This window comes from Macaca thibetana, chromosome 12 (genome assembly GCF_024542745.1).
Source record: "Macaca thibetana thibetana isolate TM-01 chromosome 12, ASM2454274v1, whole genome shotgun sequence".
Lineage (NCBI taxonomy): Eukaryota > Metazoa > Chordata > Mammalia > Primates > Cercopithecidae > Macaca > Macaca thibetana.
Window position 1 is genome coordinate 8,778,794 of NC_065589.1, and position 22,209 is coordinate 8,801,002.

The 22,209-nt window shown below is 50.8% G+C and overlaps 1 protein-coding gene across 1 annotated transcript in view; it reads right to left on the minus strand.

The window, feature by feature from the left end:
• MROH2A (maestro heat like repeat family member 2A) overlaps nucleotides 1-22,209 on the minus strand; it is a 59,613-nt gene that overhangs the window by 871 nt on the left and 36,533 nt on the right. Inside the window, exons 23-40 of the mRNA XM_050750489.1 lie at nucleotides 21,874-21,996; nucleotides 20,854-20,933; nucleotides 19,055-19,163; nucleotides 18,161-18,256; nucleotides 15,651-15,755; nucleotides 14,406-14,529; nucleotides 13,762-13,880; nucleotides 13,065-13,217; nucleotides 12,478-12,632; nucleotides 10,237-10,396; nucleotides 9,965-10,158; nucleotides 9,508-9,645; nucleotides 8,861-8,975; nucleotides 3,704-3,853; nucleotides 3,411-3,593; nucleotides 2,713-2,868; nucleotides 983-1,114; nucleotides 269-371 (exon numbers count right to left, since the gene is read on the minus strand). Coding sequence (XP_050606446.1) covers nucleotides 269-371; nucleotides 983-1,114; nucleotides 2,713-2,868; nucleotides 3,411-3,593; nucleotides 3,704-3,853; nucleotides 8,861-8,975; nucleotides 9,508-9,645; nucleotides 9,965-10,158; nucleotides 10,237-10,396; nucleotides 12,478-12,632; nucleotides 13,065-13,217; nucleotides 13,762-13,880; nucleotides 14,406-14,529; nucleotides 15,651-15,755; nucleotides 18,161-18,256; nucleotides 19,055-19,163; nucleotides 20,854-20,933; nucleotides 21,874-21,996 — 2,395 coding nt within the window. The remainder of the gene's footprint in view (nucleotides 1-268; nucleotides 372-982; nucleotides 1,115-2,712; nucleotides 2,869-3,410; nucleotides 3,594-3,703; nucleotides 3,854-8,860; nucleotides 8,976-9,507; nucleotides 9,646-9,964; nucleotides 10,159-10,236; nucleotides 10,397-12,477; nucleotides 12,633-13,064; nucleotides 13,218-13,761; nucleotides 13,881-14,405; nucleotides 14,530-15,650; nucleotides 15,756-18,160; nucleotides 18,257-19,054; nucleotides 19,164-20,853; nucleotides 20,934-21,873; nucleotides 21,997-22,209) is intronic.

The window sequence follows — 22,209 nt, forward strand, 5'->3', positions numbered from 1 at the left end:
CGAGTATTAGGTCAGCAGGCAAGTCGTTCTGTGGTTTACTTGGTTTACGTTATGAGAACACTGATGAAAGATTTTGTTGAGTCCACATTGGCAAGGAGGAAGCCAAAATCAAAACGGGATAGAAAGCACAGTGCAGGGCTTAGACCTGAGCTCCGGTCCCAGCTCTGCCACATGCCCCCCACCCATGATCCACCCTCCCCCTGAGTTGCGGGGTGGATCAGACAGCCTTCAAAGGCCATCTTGAGTCAGGAAACATCTGTCTGCTCACCTGCCAAGTTGCAAGCAGCGATTCTAATTCTTGACAAGTTATTTTTAACATAGGCCATTGTTTCTAGCAAGAAGCTATAGAGAACAGCTGGCTTTTTCTGAGTCTGCAAAAAGTAAGTGATACACACAGCTTTGGAGGATGAGACCCTGACAATGGGCTGTCATTCGCCAAGAGTGTTCCTATGGGCAAGCTCCCATCCCAGCGTCACACAGCAGATGAATAGCTAGCAAGTGAAGGACCATCAGTCCCCTGTTGCATTTTTCATATCCCATCTGACCAGAGAACCTGTGCTGTCCAACATGGTAGCCACAAGCCTCGTGTAACCCTGGAGCACTTCAAGTGTGACTGGGCTGAATTAAGGTAAAGTGCCCCCTGGGTTTTAAGATGGTACCCCAAAAATTTTTAAATATCACAATAATAGTTTTTATATTGATTACATGTTGAAATGATCACGTTTTAGTTATTTGGGTGAAATATATTAAAATTAGTTTCACCTCTGCACTTTTCTGGATGTGCCTACTAAAAGAAACGTCAGACAGCTGAAATGGGCACATGGCTTGCCTTCTATTTCTGCTGCACAGTGCCGGTCTCGACATTGCACGTGTAGAAGCTAAACATAGGGCCCCAAGAAAGAGCTGTGGCAATCTCGGACCCCCAGCTCCAAGCAGCGTGTGGCCACCTGGGACGGGCTGGTTTCCCCTTTGGTTTTCTCACCAGGATGGAGCACATGGTTGTCTGGAAAACAATCATCTTGTCATCAGTAGTGGTATCACTTGGCCCTGAGGGATGCTGCAGGGACTTCCAGCCCCAGAAATGCACACACTGGAACATGGTAGCCATACAGGCCTGCAGGGACACAGGACGGCAGCAGAGGCATTAGCCAGGCCAGGGTGGTTCCCTGGAGGGGTGAGGCTGGCAAGAAGCCAGAGGGCAGCTCCAGAAAAGCCTCACCAAGCCAAAGAAAGGTGGGGCTGGTGGCTCCTGGGAGGCCACCTGGGACCTGAGCCCCTGCCAGCTTGAACATGGCTGCATGTGCATTTATAAAAAGCCCCTTGGGGCCAGATGCAGTCCCACCCGCCCCCTCAGCCAGCACCTTTGTGCCCTCAGCAGCCCTGCCTAGGACCCAGCCCTCCATGGGATCGGAGGTGGGACCTTGGCTTGAGCAGGCAAGACTGGGCACATGTCCTCACCTCCCAGGCCCAGTCCACCAGCTCCTGCCTTGTGACCATCCTGCTGGCCGCAGCCTCTGGAGACGGTAGGGCAGGAAGACAAAATGCTTCCGCCTCGGTAGCCCTTTCCTCACTCTCGGTCACCCTTGCTGGGTGCACCCTGGTTCCTTCCCTGAAGCCCTCCCACCCCACTGGACAGTTGTCGATAAAACATGGAAGAACAGTGTGGGCTGAAGACAGAGGGTGGTGAGGACTGGCAAGGTAAAGGAGCCTCTGAGCAGTGACACTTTGTGGCCAGGGATGGTGTGGCAGAGGGATGTGGCAGAGCCCGGAAGCTGGGGTGGTGAGTACAAAGCCCAGGTCTAGGGAGCGTGCATCTCAATACTCCTCACTGCCTGTAAGGCCCACCTGGGCCACCAGGGCCACCCAGGCCACCTGCTCCACCCCACCTGGAAACTGCTGCCCTCAGTGAAGAGATTGAGGGAACTTGTCCTGTGACCCCACGGCTGGGGTCCAAGGCATCTGCTAAAAATGGCCATTGTGTTTCTGTCATGTGGGGCCAGCTGCATCCCAAGGCTTACTAGGTGGGGGCAGAACCTCCCCAAATCAGCCACCTCCTGACCCCACCCCCCAAGTCTGTAGGAAGAGACTAGGGAGAGAAGAGGACAGTCAAGGTCGTGGGCCATGCAGGGAGTGAGGAGCCTGAGGTCCCTAGCCAGCCAGGGTCAGCCTGAGAGGCAGCAGCTCAATGAGAAGACTCATTTACTAACAAATCTGGCTCTCCCTCTCCCTCCTCCCGCCCCAAAGCAACAGAGGAGCTGGGCCGTGGAGAGGGAGAAGCCAGGCCCGCTCCCATCCCAACATGGACCTGCCCCACAGGGAGCAGGGAGTGGGCAGGACAACAGGGAGTGGACAGGACCACTTTGGGGTATTTTGAGTCCTAATACTCAAAAGTGACCTGCCAGTTACAGAATCTGCTAGAAGAAAGGGTTTGGGCAGAGGAGGTCTATAGGCGGCCACCACGCCACGTCCCCCCACACCGGGCTGAGACTGCTTAGTGAGGTGGCTTTGCAGGTCATCTCGGATGGCCTCTCTCCTCAGCCTGTGTGAGGGATGGAGGGCAGAAGGGAGCAGGCTGTGGCCTCTGGGATCTCAGAGAAAACCGACTAAGGAGGAGAAAATCCTGCAGCTCACCAAGCCAGCAGACCCAAGAACCTGTTTCCTTGGGGGACAGCGGGCCCCAGACCGGGACATAAAGCCCAGGGTGTGTCTTACTTGGGCTGCATTGAAGCAGGGGTCCTGGGAGTGCAGCATGAGGGGGATCCAGGCCTTCTTCACCTCCCCTTTGAAGAAATGCTTCTTGGACATCCCGACCACCCTTGCCAGCTTCCCAAAGAGGATGAAGGCTTTCAGACGCAGCAGCTCGCTCTCCTGCAACCGGGATGGACACGGGCTGATATGCAGGCAGCAGGAAACCCAGCGAAACCCCAGCCATTCTCCAAGGAACACCCAATGCCTTGGCCCTTGCAGAGCCTTCTGGATCATTCCGTCAGGGTGGAGTCTCTCCTTCAGCAGGGATCTCGGAGCCCTCAAGGGGCTGGGCGTCGCTCTGGTCTTTGTGCCCGCCTTTTCCCTGGTTGAGGGCTTGTGCGGGATCTGAGTGCACAGCCTTGCCTAGCAGAGGCCCAGGATGACGCAGGTGCCCTGGGGATATTTGTAGGTGCAAGGAATAAAAGGGGGACACCCTTACCTCCTAGCAGGGCTGCAGGGGCCCAGGAGCCCTCACTTGACAGCACTGACTCTGGAAGTTAGAAGACCTTTTATTTTACAAGATCCCGTGATCAGCCAGTCACTACACTGGCACCCAGCAGGAGCCTCGGCTCTTTCTGCTGTAGAGCCCATCTGTTCCTTAGGGTCTGAGAAGTGCCCACTCCTTCACTGAACAAGCTCATGGAGGCTCTCATTGGACTCACGTTATCGAAGAAGATTCTGCACTGCTCAGACATGGCGTCGAAAGAGGACCCCACATCCCCTTCTCGGAGCTCAGCCAGGATCTTGGTCAAGGCCTCCATGCCCTCGGCAGTCACACTGGTGCTCACCGGCTCCCTCAGGGCACCCAGGCACTTCTCCAGCAAGACCTTCCGGTACTGCTTCACCTGGAGGGGCATGGGCAGCCCTCAGCCTGCATCCTCCCTCCCAGGCTGACCGGGGCACCCGGCCTGTACCCTCAGCTCCCGGGACCTGGGCGCAGGGCTGGGCACAGTACCTTCTTGGGGGCACCCAGGGCCATGTTGCCGAGGGCACGCAGGGACAGCACCCGCAGGGCCTCATCCTCCTCCTGGTCGGCACCCTTCTCCAGCAGCAACACTGCTGGCTTCAGCAGCTTCTCCTGGTACAGAACTGGGTCGCTCATGAACTGGAAGGGAGGACATTTGGCAGTTATCCCCAAGGCAGGCTCATTTCTCAGCAGCAAGTGGGACGTGGGAGGAGAGGTAATGCAGATTGGTGGCTCTGTGAACAGGAGGGGAGGGGCTCTGACAGCCTCTGTTTCCTCTCTATAAAAAGGGGGTGATGCTAGTACCTGCCTCAGCGTCTGTGTGGGGATTTAATAAGGAAATATGGGGGGAATGCTAGATAAGTGTTACAGATAGATAGATAGATAGATAGATAGATAGATAGATAGATAGATAGATGGATGGATAGATAGATGGAATTTCGTCATTTATTTTTTTCAGGTAACAACAGCCACTGCCAAATGCAAGAGCCACGCCCACCCTCATCTGAACAGAAATGCACAAAAAACATGAATTTCACTTTCAGGAGAATTACTATTGGCCTAGTACCCCAAGTGCCAAAACCTCACTGGTATGCGTGTGTGTGCATGCATGTGTGTACGTGTCTGCGTGTGTGCATGCAAGTACCTGAGTATGTTTGAAAGAGGCCTGAAAAGAAAACTAAACAGCAAATTGTTGAGTCCAGGGACAGGAGAAGTGAGCGTCTATTGACTGTTCCCACATCCAGTTCCTTAAGCCCCCATTAGGCGCAGTTGCTCTAAGCTTCCAAATGTTTTGTCTCCCACTCAGTCCACCTCCATTCTGTCCCAGACACCAACATCAGCAATCACAGAAGCTTCCTACAGCACTTCAGTTCATTTAAACATATACTGAGCACCTATTCAGGGCCGGGTAGAGCAGTGAATACAACTATCACAACCTATTTTAAATGCTCTTCTGGGAAAATTCCCAGAGTAAAGCCCTAGACTATTATTAGCAAGCATTAAAAAAAAAAAAAAAAAATCATTTATAATCCATCCCTATCAAATTTGAAGAATTTAAATAGCTTGCTTCTTACTGAACCTAATTTTTTTTCTTTTTTTCTAATTTTTATTTTCAGTTCTGGGGTACATGTGCAGGAAGTGCAAGTTTGTTACATAGGTAGACGTGTGTCATAGTGGCTTGCTGCACCTATCGACCCATCCCCGAGGTATTAAGCCCAGCATGCATTAGCTATTTTTCCTAATTCTCTTCCCCCACCCTACCCCCAACAGGCCTCAGTGTGTGTTGGTCCCCTCCCTGTGTCCATGTGATCTCATTGTTCAGCTCCCACTTATAAGTTAGAACATGTGATGTTTGGTTTTCTGTTCCTGCATAAGTTTGCTGAGGATAATGGCTTCCAGCTTCATCCATGTCCCTACAAAGGACATGATCTCATTCCTTTTTATGGCTGCATAGTATTCCATGCTGTATATGTACCACATTTTCTTTATCCAGTGTATCATTGATGGGCATTTGGGTTGATTCCATGTCTTCGCTATTGTAAATAGTGCTGCAATGAACATACGCATACATGTATCTTTGTAATAGAATGGTTTATGTTCCTTTGGGTATATGCCCAGTAATGGGATTGCTGGGTCAAACAGTATTTCTGGTTCCAGATCTTTGAGGAATTGCCACACCATCTTCCGCAATGGTTGAACTAATTTACATTCCCACCAACAGAGTAAAAGCATTCCTATTTCTCTGCAACCTTGCCAACATCTGTTGTTTCTTGACTTTTTAATAAATGGTCATTCTGACTGGCATGATATGGTATCTCATTGTGGTTTGGATTTGCATTTACCTAATGATCAGTGATATTTAGCTTTTTTTCATAAGTTTATTGGCTGCATGAATGTCTTCTTTGAGAAGGGTCTGTTCATGTCCTTTGCCCATTTTTTAATAGGATTGTTTTTCTTGTAAATTTGTTTGAGTTCCTTATAGATTCTGGATATTAGACCTTTTTTGAATGGATAAATTGCAAAGATTTTCTCCCACTCTGTAGGTTGCCTGTTCACTCTACTGATAGTCTTTTTTGCTGTGCAGAAGCTCGTTAATTAGATCCCAATTGTCAATTTTTGCTTTTGTTGCAATTGCTTTTGGTGATTTCATCATGAAATGTTTGTCCATGCCCATGTCCTGAATAGTATTGCCTAGATTTTCTTCTAGGGTTTTTATAGTTTTGAGTTTTACATTTAAGTCTTTAATCCATCTTGAGTATAATAATGTGTGAGAAAGGGGTCCAGTTTCAATTTTCTGCAAATGGATAGCCAGTTCTCCCAGCATTATTTATTAAATAGGGAACCCTTTCCCCACTGCTTGTTTTTGTCAGGTTTGTCCAAGATCAGATGGCTGTAGAGGTGCAATCTTATTTCTGAGTTCTCTATTCGGTTCCACTGGTCTGTGTGTCTGTTTTTGTACCAGTACCATGCTGTTTTGATTACTGTAGCCTTATAGTATAGTTTGAAGTCCAGTAGGATGATGCCTCCAGCTTTGTTCTTTTTTCTTAGGATTGTCTTGGCTATACAGGCTGAATTCTACAAAAAATACAAAGAGGTGGTTGGGCGCTGTGGCTCATGCCTGTAATCCCAGCACTTTGGGAGGCAGAGGCGGGTGAATCACAAAGTCAAGAGATTGAGACCATCCTGGCCAACATGGTGAAATCCCATCTCTACTAAAAATACAAAAATTAGCTGGGCGTGGTGGCATACGCCTGTAGTCCCAGCTACTTGAAAGGCTGAGGCAAGGAGTATCACTTGAACCTGGTAGGTGGGAGGTTGCAGTGAGCCAAGATCCCACATTACACTCCAGCCTGGTGACAGAGCCAGACTCTGTCTCAAAAAAAAAAAAAAAAAAAAAAAAAAAGAAATACAAAAAGGAGCTTATACCATTTCTTCTGAAACTATTCCAAACCATTGAAAAGGAAGAACTCCTCCCTAACTCATTCTATGAGGCCAACATCATCCTGATACTAAAACCAGACAGAGATACAACAAAACAAGAAAACTTCAGGCCAATATCCCTTATGAACATCGATGCAAAAATTCTCAATAAAACAGTGGTAAACTGAATCCAGCAGCATACCAAAAAGCTCATCCACCACGATCAAGTCGGCTTCATTCCTGGGATGCAAGGCTGGTTCAACATATGCAAATCAATAAACATAATTCATCACATAAACAGATCTAAAGATAAAACCACATGATTATCTCAATAGATGCAGAAAAGGCCTTCAATAAAATTCAGCATCCCTTCATGTTAAAAACTCCCAACAAACTAGGTATTGAAGTACCTCAAAATAATAAGAGCCATTTATGACAAACCCACAGCCAATATCATACCGAATGGGCAAAAGCTGGAAGCATTCCCCTTGAAAACCGGCACAAGACAAGGATGCCCTCTCTTACCACTCCTATTCAACATAGTATTGGAAGTTCTGGCCAGGGCAATCAGGCAAGAGAAAGAAATAAAGGGTATTCAAATAGGGAGGGAGGAAGTAAAAATGTCTTTGTTTGCAGAGGACATGATCTTATATCTAGAAAACCCCATTGTCTCAGCCCAGAAACTTCTTAAGCTGATAAACAACTTCAACAAAGCCTCAGGATACAAAATCAATCTGCAGAAGTCACAAGCATTCCTATACACTAACAACAAGCAAGCGCAGACAGCCAACTCATGAATGAACTCCCATTCACAATTGCTACAAAGAGAATAAAATACCTAGGAATACAGTTAACAAGGGAAGTGAGGGGCCTCTTCAAGGAGAACTACAAATCTCTGCTCAAAGAAACCAGAGAGGCCACAAACAAATGGAAAAATATTCCATGCTCATGGATAGGAAGAATTGGTATCATGAAAATGACCATACTGCCCAAAGTAATGTATAGATTCAATGCTATTCCCATTAAACTACCATTGACATTCTTCACAGAATTAGAAAAAAAATTATTTTAAAATGCATATGGAACCAAAAAAGCTGAACCTAATTTTTAAACAGCCCTAATTAACTAGCATTTAATGAGCTCTTACCTCCCAAGCAAGCAATGTGTACACGGTCTATCTCATTTAGCTCTCACCAAAGCCCTGAAAAGAAGGCACTGCTTTCCCCCATTTGGCAGATGGAGAGCTTGAAGCTCAGAGATGCTAAGTAACTTCATCTTCAGTTGATCAGCAACTGAGCAGAGACTCTTAACCAGGCCCTTGGATTCCAGCACCTGGGCTTGGCCCTGTGTGGCTTCTAGCCACTGAAAATTCTAAACTCAGACACATCAAAGGCCAGGTCCTGGGTGACACAACGAGGGAGCTCCTTCGCATCCTCATTTTGAAGATTTTCAGAGGCCTGAACACAGGGAGGGGCCTGAAGAACCTATAAAAGTTTGGTGAATGCCTCCCAGACTGGTCTTGTACTTCCAGGAGATTTTGTACAGCCCACTACCAAAACTCATTTTCCCATTTTTAAGTGTTGGGGAAAATAAACGTAGAAAAGAAAATTTTATGGCACATGAAATTACCATGAAGTTTAAATTCCAGTGTCCATCAATAAGGTTTGGTTGACACCATCATGCCCACTGGTCGACGTATTGGCTGTGGCTGTTTTCCTGCTACAGCCAAGTTGGCCACAAAGCCAAAAATTTACTATGCAGTCCTTTACACAAAAGGCTGGCTGGCCTCTGGCCTGGGCTGTGGTTGGTTCCTGGGGTGCCCTGGGCATCACTGCCCTCAGGATGCTCCAACACTGGCTCTGAGATAGGGTCGCTGGGCCCTACCTTCCCGCCTTGCAAAGCCCCTCGGCCTCTCTGAGCCCTCCTGCAGGAAGCCTGCCCCAGCGAGAACTCAGGTGCCCTCCCTGGGTTCCCTGAGTTGTTGTACTTGCCTGGTCACACATCAGTTAGCTACAATGCTGTAGGGCTCAGCCTGTCTTTCCAGCAGGGCCTGCCCTGCACTACTCATGTGATGAATGAATGAAGGAGCAGATGAGAGAATCAGCACTCAGAGGAGGGGTGCTCGCCTGTCCCCCACACTCCCATGCCTTGGAGACGAGCCATCCCCAGAAGAATCCAGGGACCCCATCCCCTCCGCTTGCACCCCACCCGCACCCGGTGCCTCACTTCCACACAGACCGCCGTGCTGCTGATGCGGCAGCTCAGGACTTCTGAATCCATGCCCCTGAGCACCAGCTCGGCCAGCCTCTGCCTGTGGCCCTCCACGTGCTGCATGCACAGTCTGCAGAGGAGAGACGGTGCCAGGTCGTGGAGGTGGCCCCACCCCTGCCCGACGTTTGCCAAGAGCTAGCCGGGGCCACACCAGTGCCTGGACCCTGCTGGCAGGATAACCCTGGATAGAGGTCCTAACATCTCTGGACTTCTCCCTCCTTTTCCTGGGGCTTGGTTGAGGTTGTCAGTGAATCAATGTCTATCTCCTTTTTACAAAGGGGACTAGAGTGAGGGCAGCTCCGGAGTGACTAGGACCCCGGAAGTAACTCCGATCCCTGGCCTGCTCCAGACCCTGTGTGGCCCGGGGGGCAAGCCCCTCCTCTCTCTGCCCTCATATCTGCTCTGAGCAGGAAGGGTTTGAATAAAAGGTTCTCATTATCTTGCACACCACTACCATCCTAGAGTCCCAGGTTGGCGTGGCAATTCCCCTAGAAAGAAGGCATTCAGCCATGACCGGACCATGTCCTCACAAGAAGCCCTTCCATCCAGCAAGGAGGTGCCTCTGCCGGTCCCCCTGCCACCCTGTGGGAGCCAGAGCCCACCTGGCCAACAGGCTCACACCCTCCAGGAATGTCCCGCCGTCCTGCAGGAGGTCCCACACCGCCTGCTCATCCAGGGCACGTGCCAGGTGCTGGCTCTTGACTCTCTTGAACAAGAGCTGCATGGACTTGATAGTGACCCTGGAGGGAGGTGGGAGCTTGTGATGCACTGCCCTGGGGAGCGCATGGCTGGGGAGGCTGCTGCAATCTGAAGTGGGGACCCAGGGCCTGCTGGGCCCAGCCCAAGGGGCTGAGGGAAAGGTCCAGGGAGGGAGTGGGTCTGCGAGCTCTGAAAACCACACTGTGCTTGACACACATGAGAACGGCATCTTGAGTAAGATCAGCTCCCACCAGGAAGAGACAGAGGGCCCCTCAGTGGAGTCCACTGGCAACTAAGGGGCAGCCCGTGGCTACACCCAGCCCAGGCCTGCTGCCTTGCACCCACCACCCTTGAGAGCACCTTTGCAGGTTCATCTCCTCAGGCAGAGGAGCGGTGTGGACCAGCTTCCACATCTTCAGGACCGGCACGGCAGTTTCTGGTCGGTGGCTGCTGCCAAGCTGCAGCAGGAGGGTGTAGGTGAGGTCAGGGAGGAAGTCCGGGAGCTTGTCATTCTCATCCAGCTTCTGAATGAGAAGGTGGATGGTGCACAGGGTCTGCAGAGAGAAGTCCAGGGCATCGGGCTACTACCCAGAGACCCCCGAGGAGCCTTGGGGCCTGTGCCTGCAACTCACCATCAGGGGGTCCACCGCAGCCAGGCGCCAGATGTCAGCTTTGGAGGTGGCACTGACTCTGGGGCTGAGCCGTGACTGCAGCCGGCCCATCAGGCTGTGGAGCATGGTCCGGGCGAAGGGCACGTTCTCCGACACTGCCAGCCACACCTCTGCCAGGTGGCTAACCAAAGTTAGGGCACAAGGACTGTGAGTTTCCTGGCATGTGCCCTGGCAGGTAAGAATCCCTTTCAACCCCTTGGCAGCCCCCTAAGTAGGGGCTGGACTCTGGGAACTGAATCTCAGGGAGGTGGAGGGAGCCACCAAAATTTGCGTGCTTAGAACCCAGGCCCCTGACGGTACACTCCGCCCCCTTTCTCTGCATGGGCTCACGGTACCTTTGGGAAAGCCATGGCCCCCGCAGAAGCCCAGCTCCACTGCTAGGTGGCCACAGAGACCCCCACGTGCTTGATGACTGTACGGACATGTCCAACAATACCTCCTAGTGCCCAGTTTGCATCAGGTTTGGTTGTCGGTAGCTTTCTGATATTGTGTCACCTAACCCTCCCAACACATCTTTGAGGAAGGTATTTTTATCTCCATATTCCACAGAAGAGGGAAGTGAGGCTTGCAGCAGTCAGGCCACCTGCCAAACTGCAGCTAGAACAGGGCCTTCCTGGTTTCCAAGTCCAAGCCCATGGCCCTGCTGAGAAGGGAAGGCCCCCAGGATAGGTAGAGAGGCACAGAGAGCGGGGCATCTGGGAGGTTCTAAAAGGCTAATGCGAGTCTAACAAGTCTAAATAGAATTTAACAAGGTTAAGTTGAACAAAGAGATGTGTAAACTGAGTATTGGAACCGACGAAACCAAATGCACAAGAGCAGGTGAGTTTGGGTCTGAGGGGAGATGGGCCTGGGGGCAGGAATAAATGGAGAGGGGGCAGAGTGCGCTCATCAGCACCCACTGCAAAGAAGCCATGGGGTGCAAGGAAACAAGAAGGGGCACCTTAGTCTTACAATTGGCAACAAACAACTACCAACAATGACACAATCCTGGAAAACAACCCCAGGCTCTGGAATGCAGCCCAGCTGACACCCTCATCACAGGCTTGCGAGACCCTGAACAGAAAGCCCAGCTAACCCATGCCTTGACTCCTGAGCCATGGAAATTGTGAACTAACACATGGGTGTTGTTTGAAGCTTCTAAGTGGGTGGTAATTTGTTATGCAGCAATAGCAAACCAATACAGATTTTGGCAAACTAAGTGAAAGCCAGTGTGACGTGGCCACCAAGCATGCCAGCCTGACCCAGGGCTGCACTGCACATCCCCCTTGCCCCCACCCAGCACTGCCCCATGAGCCACTGAGCCTCATTAAATCATGAAACCGGCATCACCCTCCCAGCTGGACCCACGGCAGGGCGGCCCTTATGAGAAGCAGCTCCACGGTGGAGCCATGCCTGCATTTCGGGCAGGTCCATGCCTGCATTTCGGGCAGGTCAGCCCTTGTGGCTCTGCAGCCAGGGCCTGTTTCTAAAACCCTTTTCTCTGTTCCAGGCCTCTTACTTAGCCTGACATCTTCTCAGCTCCCTGCACCAGCACAGGCTCCACTGCTCTGGGGATGACTGCCTAGCTCTTTCTGGCTCCTCTCAGGTGAATTCTGGTACCACCCCAAACAGACTCCCCATGTGTGGGGAGACCATGCCCAGCTGCCTGTGCCGTCATGCTGTAGCACACACAGGAGCTTTGTGCTGTTTGCAGAGAAACACCAATAAACACGGGGTCGCTCTGCATCACTCATGGCCGCCTCCGGGGCTGGAGGTTGGGCCATTCTCCCCTTGGAGACTGGGACAAGTTGCTTCCCCTCTTAGGACACATTTTGAAAGAAATCGGGACAGCCTGGAATCTCTCCAGGGCTTGCTCAGGCCGTGGAGCCACATCCTGCAGCTGATCTGCCGGAGCTCTGTTTGCAGGGAAGGAAAGAGCTGCTCTGGGAGAGAATGAACTCCACAGACACTGCCCCAGGCACTGGGGAGCTACGGGTCCAGATTCCAGCTCCATGTGGTGATATTCTACAAGCCTGGGCTCTGTCAGTGGCTCATCGGAGGCTGGCACCTCCTGCAGGAGGTACAGGTAGAGGGCTTCGACCTCCTTCAGGGCGGGGCAAGGTACTGCCTGAGGCTCCAGGCTTCTGGGATACATCAGGGTGGCAAGTTGGGCATGGTCCAACTGGCACAGGAGGCCGGGGCCACCTCCTCTAGGACACCCACCTCTCCATGGGCAGGGGCTGCCTCAGGAGCGACGTGAGGATGGTCTCCTGGTGATGGTGCGCCAGCAGCAGGATGCCTTCAATGAGAAGGCGCCGCACCTCCGGGTGGTCCACCACCGGCAGGTGCACCAGGATGGCGCTCAGGATCTCGGCCACCTAGGTAGGGGTGGGGCATCACCAGGGGGCAGCCCAGGCCCCCATGGCCTCCTGCACTAACCCCATGACATGCCTCTGCTCCACAGACTCTGGCCCATTTGGACAATGGGCAGGTTAAACACCCAGCACCTTCTCTAGTGCGTCCTCTGGTCTCTGCCTCAAACTCATTTTCACAGGCTTTCGGTGCAGGAGGTGGTGTGCTCTGGGGAGCAGAGCCTGGACCTCCAGGTCAGCGTGCACTTAACTAACGAGGCTACCTTCAACACGCTTCTTTCTGGTTTTAGAACTCTGTTTCCTCCTCCTCTTTAGCAGCCAGGGGTTGGGGGAGGCACTCTCAGTGAGTGCTAGTGAGGCCCTCATCCTTCCCTCTCATCTGGGCACATCAGGCAGCCCCAGCCCCACTCTCTGCTGGCCCTGCCGCGGCTCTGCCACCTTGTCCTCCAGCTCCTTGGCCCGCATCTGGAGGAAGGAGCCTATCCAGGTGACAGAGGCCTTGTCGTGCTGCAGGTCCATGGCCCCAGTGTTCTCGCAGAGCTTCTGGATGAGCGAGACCACCTCATCGCAGTTAAACTCCGTGCAGACCATCTAGGAGCAGAGCGGGTGACTCCCCTGCCCTCCCCTGCCACTCCATGACTGCTGACACTCCCTCCTCCTCTGTCCCACCCCATGGCCCCACTCCAGGCTCCCATCCTCTCTCAGACCATGGCCATGGCCTCCTCTCCTGGGCTGAGCCAGAAGGGGCCTGGTCCCCTGAAGTCCCCAGCCCGTTTGGGTGGCTCTCCAGGCACTTCATCACTGTGCCATGAGCCTGCCCACGTGCCCACACCACGTGCAGGGCCCATCCAGATCATTCCCATGGCCCTTTCCGCACCCAGTGTGGCACATCACAGAGACAGGGAGAAGACAGCAAGGCAGATTAAGCACCTACTGTGTGCCAGAGACACAGTAGGGACCTGACATACTGCAGGCCCTTTCAACACAGAGGGCAGGAGTTGGGCCAAAAGCCATGGAGGCCGAGACCCCAGAGAACTTGGGCTGTGTGGCCAGCCCGGGAAGGCCCCCCTCCCTGAGAGACGGCCAAGGGCCACAAGACCAGCCTGGCAGCCCAGGCAGGCTCCCCGGCTGTCACCTTGGCGATTCTGGAGGATGCACAGAAGATCTTCTCCACGTCTGTGCTCTGGATGTCCCCCTTACATTTCTCAAGCTCCTTCTCCTTGGAAGAGCCCCATAAGGAGCAGGTCTGGCTTGCTGTTGGGAATACAACTTCAGAAATGACCAGCAGGGACAAAGGGCCTGGCCACCTCCACTTCGTGGCTACCTCCTGCCCTGGCTTTGCAGGCCTGAGCCACCCTCCAGCATATGAACATCCCAGGAGTTCTGACCTTTGCTCTCACTGGTCCTTCCCTGTGGCGGCCTCTGCCCGCACCACCGCTCCACCCTGCTCAGAGGCCTGCTCTCCCTTGAACTCAGCTCGGGCCAGCTCTGTCACATGCTTGGCGTCTGGGAGCTGACTTTCTCCCAGCCAGGCCCTCAGTGCCCAGCACTTGCCCTCCGGGGTCAATCCGGGCTAATGAACCTCTCCTTCTGGAAGCTTCCACAGCCTGTTGGTGAACTCTCCCCTCACTGCTCCCTCTGATGGTCACCTTTGTTTGTTTCCATGCCTGCCTGCACAGAGGCCACGCTTCCCTCCAGGGCTGGCCACAGTGCACACTCCTGGAGTCAGCCCTCTCTCCCTCCCAGAGGGGCTGGTCCTCATGTCCTGCCCTCTCATACCGTGAAGATCTAGCAGGCTGGACAGGACATTCATTGAGGCCATCCGGGTTCCTTGATGGGCATCACAGGTACACGGGGCGATGAGTCCAACCATTGTGCCAAACTGCCCCATCTTTAGGGGGATCTGAGGGACAGGACACCACGGGGCTCACACCTCTGTGCTCTCATGCACACCTGTTGCTGCCCAGGGGCAGCGTGAAGGGCGACTTGAGAGGGCAAACCCTGCTCTGAAAACATCCATTTGGGGAAGGGGAGGGTGCCACTGCCTGTACCCTGCCCAAGCACCAGCCTCCCCTGCCCACAGGTGGGTCCCTGGAGGCTGAGTAGCCTGGAACTGTGCACCCCGGCTCAGGACTCCCTCCGACTCAGCTCTGCTCAGTTCACAGCTCTGAACTTGGGCCCAGTTGTTCCTGTAACAAACCCTGGGGATCAAATCAGAGCTTCCTGCTCACTGACTGAGCGGCCTCGGCAGGGTACTCTTCCTCTCGGTCTCATGTTTCCTGTCTGCACAGTGGAGATGATGGTGGCACCTCCTCTTGCAGGGAATGTCATGAGAGCCCAGATGAAGCCATCCACACAGCCTCTGGCATCACATGTTGCTGAGTGTTGGTCTTGGCCCCTGCCTCATTTTGCTGAGCCTTCATCCCCACCTCCATCCAGGTGCCCAGGACCAGGGTCGTGCCCAGCCCACTTCTCTCCCCGCACCTCCCAAGACCAGATACCTATCCCTGCACCCCAGACCCTGACTCCATGGTCTTCCTGCCACAGCCATCCTGAGGACAAGACAGTCAAACAGCATGGAGCCAAAAAATGTAGAAAATTAAGTCTCATCAGGCTGCGTCAGATGGTCAATCAGTAAACACTACATCGTTCTAGACGTTATAAGGGTTGCGGTACTTGTCAAGCTTTGCAAAATTTATGATTTAGCAGCACTTGATTTTCTCAAAGTAAATATTCACTTTCCTAACCAATGTGGGGTTCATAAGTATGTATCTTTTTTCTTAAAAAGGGCTCTCACCACTACAGAAGCCACAGGACCCACAAATCCTGGAGCTCTGCCAACCACAATCCCACCCTTTCCCTCCCTGCCCAGCCCAGGGTACTAGGTCATCGCAGCCTCTCCCAAGGGACCCTCTGGGGACAGAACTTGATTTCATAAGTGTTCCCTCATCTTCCAGATAGAGATAGGAATTTTTCTGTGCATTTCGGAGCAGCAGGCTGGGGGTTGGGGATTCCTGGACTCACGCAGACAGCAGTGCTATGGACATAGATCCGCATGAGATAGAGATGGAGGTTCATGGCCTTTTCCCGCTCCCATTCTTTCTCCGACAAGATCCACTTTTCCAGAAGCTATGGGTAGAGCCCAGAACACCAAAGTGGGTGTTAAAATCTTGGGGCCAGCCCTTTCCTGGCCAGCTTTTGCCCGCCTCACCCTCCCACTCAGATTGACTTTCAGTGTTTCCTTGTGGTTCTAGACAGGCCCCATTGTGAAGGGAGATGAGGCTGTAGACAGGCAAAGAGCATCCCCCAGCATTCTCACCAGGATGGTGCTTGACTTTTGCATTTGGCCTGGCTCCAAATGTCTGCCTATAATGAAGGGCCAGGAGCACAGCCCACCATGCACTCCTGGCTCCAGAGGCCATTCTGATAGAAAAGTTCATTTTAGAGCAAATCACATTACCATAGATAAACAAGATCATGTCATCACAATAAGGGTCAGTTCGTCAACCAGACATAATCCTAAATGTTTATGCACCTAATAACATAGCTAAATAATACATGAAGCAAAAAATGAAAGAACCGAAAGAGGAAATAAACAAGTGCACACTGTTAGTCAGAAATTTCAGTGCCTCTTTCTCAATAATTGATAGAACAAAAAGACAGAAAATCAAAAAGAAGATAGAAAACCTGAAAAATACTAACCAAGTTGGCCTAAAAGACATTTTGAAACACTACACTTAACAACAGCAGAATATTTTTCAAATACACACGAAATATTTACCAAGATAGATGGTATCTGGGCAACAAAATAAATCTCAGTCAATTTAAAAGGATTTAAAATATGGGATTTAAGTATGTCATCAGACAACAATGCAGTTAAATTAGGAATTCAAACCAGAAAGATTCTGGGAAACCCCCAAATATCTGAAAATTTCTAAATAACTTGCAGGTCAAAGAAGAAATCATAAGGGAAGTTTAAAATGTTTTGAACTGAAATAAAATTAAAACACAATGTATCAAACCCTGTGAAATGCAGCAAAAAAAAAAAAAGCAAAATCTAGGGACTTACACTATCTGATCCAGATTTTAAGGCTTGTTATGATATAGTAATCAAGACAGTGTGGTATTGGTGTACCATAGACAAACACATTGATAAAGCCAAATAAATGTCCAGAAATAGACCCACATATACAGAGCCCTTGATTTTCAACAAAGGCGCATAGGTAATTCAAAGGAAAAAGGGCAGTCCTTTCAACAAAGTGTGCTAAAAGAGTTGGCTATCCATGGGCAAAAAATTAAAATAAACTTTGACCTGTACCTCAGACCATACAAAAATTAACTCAAAATATATCATAGACCTAATCATAAAACCTGAAAATACAAACCTTCTGGAAGAAAACATAGGAGAAAATCTTTGGAAGATTTCTTAGATTTGACACCAAAAGCATGATCCATAAAAGAAAAAAAAAGAAATTAGACTTCGTCGAAACTAAAAACTTCTGCTCATTAAAAGATATTGGGAAATTGGCTGGGCGCGGTGGCTTACGCCTGTAATCCCAGCACTTTGGGAGACCAAGGTGGGCGGATCACGAGGTCAAGAGTTTGAAACCATCCTGGCTAACACAGTGAAACCCCGTCTCTACTAAAAAATACAAAAAAATTAGCCAGGCTTGGTGGCGGGTGCCTGTAGTCCCAGCTACTCAGGAGGCTGAGGCAGGAGAATGGTGTGAACCCGGGAGGTGGAACTTGCAGTGAGCCGAGATCACGCCATTGCGCTCCAGCCTGGGCAACAGAGTGAGTCTCCATCTCAAAACAAACAAACAAACAAAAAGATAATGGGAAATCAATAAAAAGGCCACAGGCTAGGAGAAAATATTTGCAAATCATGTATCTGTTGGGTTGTATCCGGAATATGTAAAACCTGTAAAAAGTTCCATAAAAAGAAAGCAAACAACCCAATTTTTAAAAACCTATCCAGTACCCTTCAAAAGTGCCAAGGTTATGAAAGACAAAGAAGGACTGTGAAGCTGTTCCAGACGAAAGGAGAACAAAGAGACCTGACGGGTAGATGCAGTGCCTAATCTGGACTGGATCCTGGATCAAGGAGAAAACAGCTCTAAAGGACATTATTGGGGCAACTCGTGAAATTTGAATATGGGCCATTAGTTTTAATACGTGTATTGTGTCAGCATTAAATGTCTTGAATTTGATCATGGCACTGTTGTTATATAAGAGAGTACTGTTACTTTGGATGTCTGCAGCTATCCATGGTTCAAAAGATGTGTATGTGTATGTGGAAGGAGACAGAAGAAAACTGAGAAAGAAAATGTGACAAAGTATTAAGAACTCTGAATCTGCATGAAGTGCATCTTTGCACTACCCTTGCAAATTTTTAGCAAATCTGGAATTTTATAAAAATGAAATCACTAAAACAATGTTTCATGCACTCCCTTGTTCCCCACAGTCTGGCCCTCAGGCCAGCTGCTGGGGAGGAGTGGCTATCCCTGGCTCTGGCCTGCCGCCAGGCAACTCACCTGCACCATCTCCTGCAGCCCCCTGGGGTCCAGCTGCCTCTGCAGGAGGCTCTCCATCAGCCGCTCCAGGGAGCTCAGGGCATTTGCATACAGGGTCTACAGCCAAGAGGGAGAGAGAGATAGGCGGCAATGAGGGGCACCCACAACCCCCCTCCCTGCAGGGAGTCCATGCCAGGGAAGGGTCTGGCAGTCATCCACTAACTTCTGCTCAGTCTGAGCTCTTGACACTCATTTTCTCTAGTGAAGTACAAGACAACCATTTAAGAGGAATTCACTTTACAAAGCAGGATACTGGACTCCTGGGGCCCAGTTCTGATTCTTCATCCAGGGCCAGTCCCTTGAGGCAGGGATACCTGTCCACAGAAGATTCCTTCTCCTTTTCCACAGTGTTTTCAGGGAAACAGCCATCCCATCAGGGACTATATTTCCCAGGACTCCTTGCATGGGTGGAGCCATGTGACTGTGTTCCAGCCAACAGAAGGAGGGCAAAATGGCTCTCAAGCCTTCCCTAGACTTTCTCTTCCTTCTCTCTAGGCTGGGTATCAATACCCATTGATTGGGACCTTGGGATTCATGCACTGAGGATAGGCAGGAGGTCTCCGCCAGCCTGGGTTCCTGAATAATTGCACAAAGCAGCTCTATTTCCAATCCCATTGACAATTGGGCTTGACTTGACTTGGGTAATAAATAAACTTTTATGTTGTTAATCCACTAAGATTTCAGGGTTTATCTGTTTCAACAGCTAGCATTACCTTACATTTGCTGATAGAGCTCGCTACACTGCTGCCTCTAAACACTCGAGGGTGGTTCAGGAAGGTGGACTCTCAGCATGGCCCATGTTAATGTTAACTTCCAGGTCCTGACCCAGCAAAGAAGCATCCCAGAGGGACCTACCTTAATGGACTCATTGTCCTCTCCTGGGAGTTGGAGAGAAATTACAGAATGTATGCTGATATCCATTAGCTCACTGTTTTCTTCTGTGGAGTAGAAAGGCTTCAGCTTGCTGGGGAAAGAAGCAGTGACAAGAGAGGAACAGTCACTGGGGAGTTGAGCTTCTGCTGCCCCACTGCCCAATCTGGACACAGAAACATGTCCTAGAAGAGGAAGAGCCCGACTTCTCCATTTGGAGGCTCTGGCAAGCATCCCTCCCCAGGAGCCCTGGCTCTGACCAGTAACCAGTGTCCAGTGACTCTCGCCTGTGATTGAAGGGGAGATGCAGGGGTTCAAGGCCATCTCTCCTATCTGCTGTTGCCTACTCTGAACCTATTAATCTGCTCAGAAACATTCCATTGCTCCTTGCCAACTACAACCATGGAATCTGACCTCCCAGACTGGTGCTTGTCCAGGGGCTTTCACATGTAATGCTTGGACCACCACCACCGCGGCAGCAGCAGCTTCATCTTGGAGTTTATGAGAAACACAAATTCTATGGCCCCAACCAAGACCTGCTGAATCAAAAATCCTAGGGGTGGACTGCAGCCATCTGTGTTTTATAAACCCTCCAGAGGTAGTTGCTAGCGATTGGTGCATGCTAGCTCATTCTCCTTCTAGCCCCTTCATCAATAATTCTCAAGCTTGATGCATATTAAAGACACCTCGAGGATTTTTTAAGGACCCCCAGGGACCCTGTCCAAGCCCCAGGATCTGGAGTGGGACCTGGATATCCATACTGTTAAAAGTTCCCCATGAGTTCTATTGTGCCCCCAGAGTTGAGAGCCACCATCCTACTTTAAACTCCTGTTCCCCCGAAGTGTCTTGTATTGCACTCTCCTAGGAAGCCCCAAGTCCAGTCATTCTGCCTAAGCCCAGGTCAAAAGCCAAATGCCAACTCTGCACCAAGTCTTTTGATAGCTCCTTTTGTATAAACTGAGTTGCATTTTGTTAGTAGTCCCTTTTTTTTGTTCTCAGATTTTTTTTTTGTTGGTGTGTGTGGGGGTTTATCTGCAAACGCAGTCCTATTAGTCAGCGTTGACCTATAAGTCTGTTTGTATGTGTCTGTCTTATCTCTGAAGTCCTTAAAAGGCTGGACTAGGTCTTATGTTATCTGTGTCCCTTCAGTACTCAGCACATAATTGTGCTTAGTTGATGTTCATGACATTTATTTTAAAATCTGCCTGTTTGATGCAGCTTAAAGCATCAGATAGTTCTGCTGTGAGCCTAAGTAATGAATCTTCCCCTATAGAGGAGGTATTCTTAGAGATGAGCCAACCTCTTTAAATACTAATTTTATAAATCCATAACTTCTTCCCCTTTCCCCCTCCCCACCAGTGGATTGGCATCTCCAGGAAGGCAAGTCTTGGGGCTTTAGATCATTTTGTACCAATGGTATCAACAAATAGTTGACTGAGCCCTTCAACTCATTGACTAAGCCTGACTCATCTTGAAGGATGCCTGCAATGCTCTTTAGTGTTATCACTGTTATTTTGCTCAAAATATCCCCAATCAATGGAAGAGCAGCCCACCCACGTGGGCTTGCTCCAACTTGAAATCCTGCTGAGAATTATAGAAAGGAGTGGCTGAGGCTGACCCCCATATTCTAGGCTGGCCCATTGCCCTGGGGAGCCACCAACTGAGACCCCTGCTACAGAGGCAGGAGAGGAAAGAGGAGGCACAACCCCTGAAGGAGCACCAAGGAATGGTCTTGAACTTTTCCCCACCCCTTGGGATGGGGTGCGGGTGGGGGCCCAGCTCACCTCAGGTGTGAGAGGGCCTCCATCGCCAAGGCTCGCACTGGAGAAACCAGGTTGTCAGTCGGTTCTGCCTCAATGACCGCCTGCCCAACACAAGCAGGAGGTGGTAGCTTTTGGTGACCATGATGGCGGCAGCACTCACCAGCGTCAGCACGAGAAAGACCTGGCACTTCCCAAAGCGTCTAACGTCCCACATATCTCTTTCGTTCTTTTTAGGGCCATTTGGCTTTTGGCATCTTAGGGGAGGCAGCAGAGTAGGAGTAGGGCCCAAAGTGGTCCCGGGCTCCCAGCTCGGGTTGCTCATCTACTTGCTGTGTGCCCCTGGGCTAGCACTTCCTCTGCAAAACAGGACCTGGAGACTCATTTTACAGGGCTGCTCCAGGCTAGCATGAAAGTACAGGTCCAAAGCTCCTGGCCAGTGAGAGCCAAATAAATCCCATTTCCTCCTCACTGCCTTCTGTTCCACCCAATCTCATGTCCCTCAAGGGCCACTTCCAGCACAACCCAAGCAGCTTTGAGGGGCCAAGGCATTGGCAATGACATGAGTGCGGAGGCCTGGGGATGAAGGACATTGGTGGCCCCATAGGCTCCATCAGCCTTTGGACAGTGAACATGTTCTTTGTCTTACATCCTTCTGTGCATCCTTCAGGGCTTCACTCTAAGTCCTGCTTCCAGCAGATCCCTGCCGCTAAGGCCCTCCCACAGAGACACGGGGAAGCTACAGCTAAGCCAGCCCAGGGAATCTCTGTCTATCAGGCCTGAACCAGCTGCCCTGGGCACTGCAGGACCCAAGACAGCCAGAATCTGCCACCCTGTTTCCAAACAGTTGACTGGCTGTGAAACTCTTTGTCAGATACAAAAATCATTCTCAGAACTCCTACAGTTAGGTCAAAGCAGAGCCAAGACAGGGAAGGGCTTCAGAGAGCTCTGCAGATGCCCTCGGGAACTTTGAAAACCTCTCACCACAGGAAGTTAGACCCCAAAACCAGGACCAGGACCAAGGAGGTGCCTCATCCAGCTTACCACTATGATGCTGGTAAGAGTCGTCTTCTGGGCAAAGTGAAAGTCCTCCAGGTCCTTGATGTTGTTGATGGCCTTGGTAACCTGCACAACACTCTTCATGAAGGCCATTTTGAGACAGATGTCCTGAGCCCAGAAGGGGGAAAGGAGGGAGAGAATGTTTGTGAGCAGCCCCAGAAGAATCCAAGATGCAGCCTCTGCTCCTGGACTCCCTCTGCTCAGAAGAAAGCGTTCAATGTTGAATGCTCTGAGACATGGGCAGCCTCACTGTGTCCTTTGACCACATGAATGGAGCACCTGCCACATGGCAGGGCCACAGGCACATGGCGGGGATCCGAG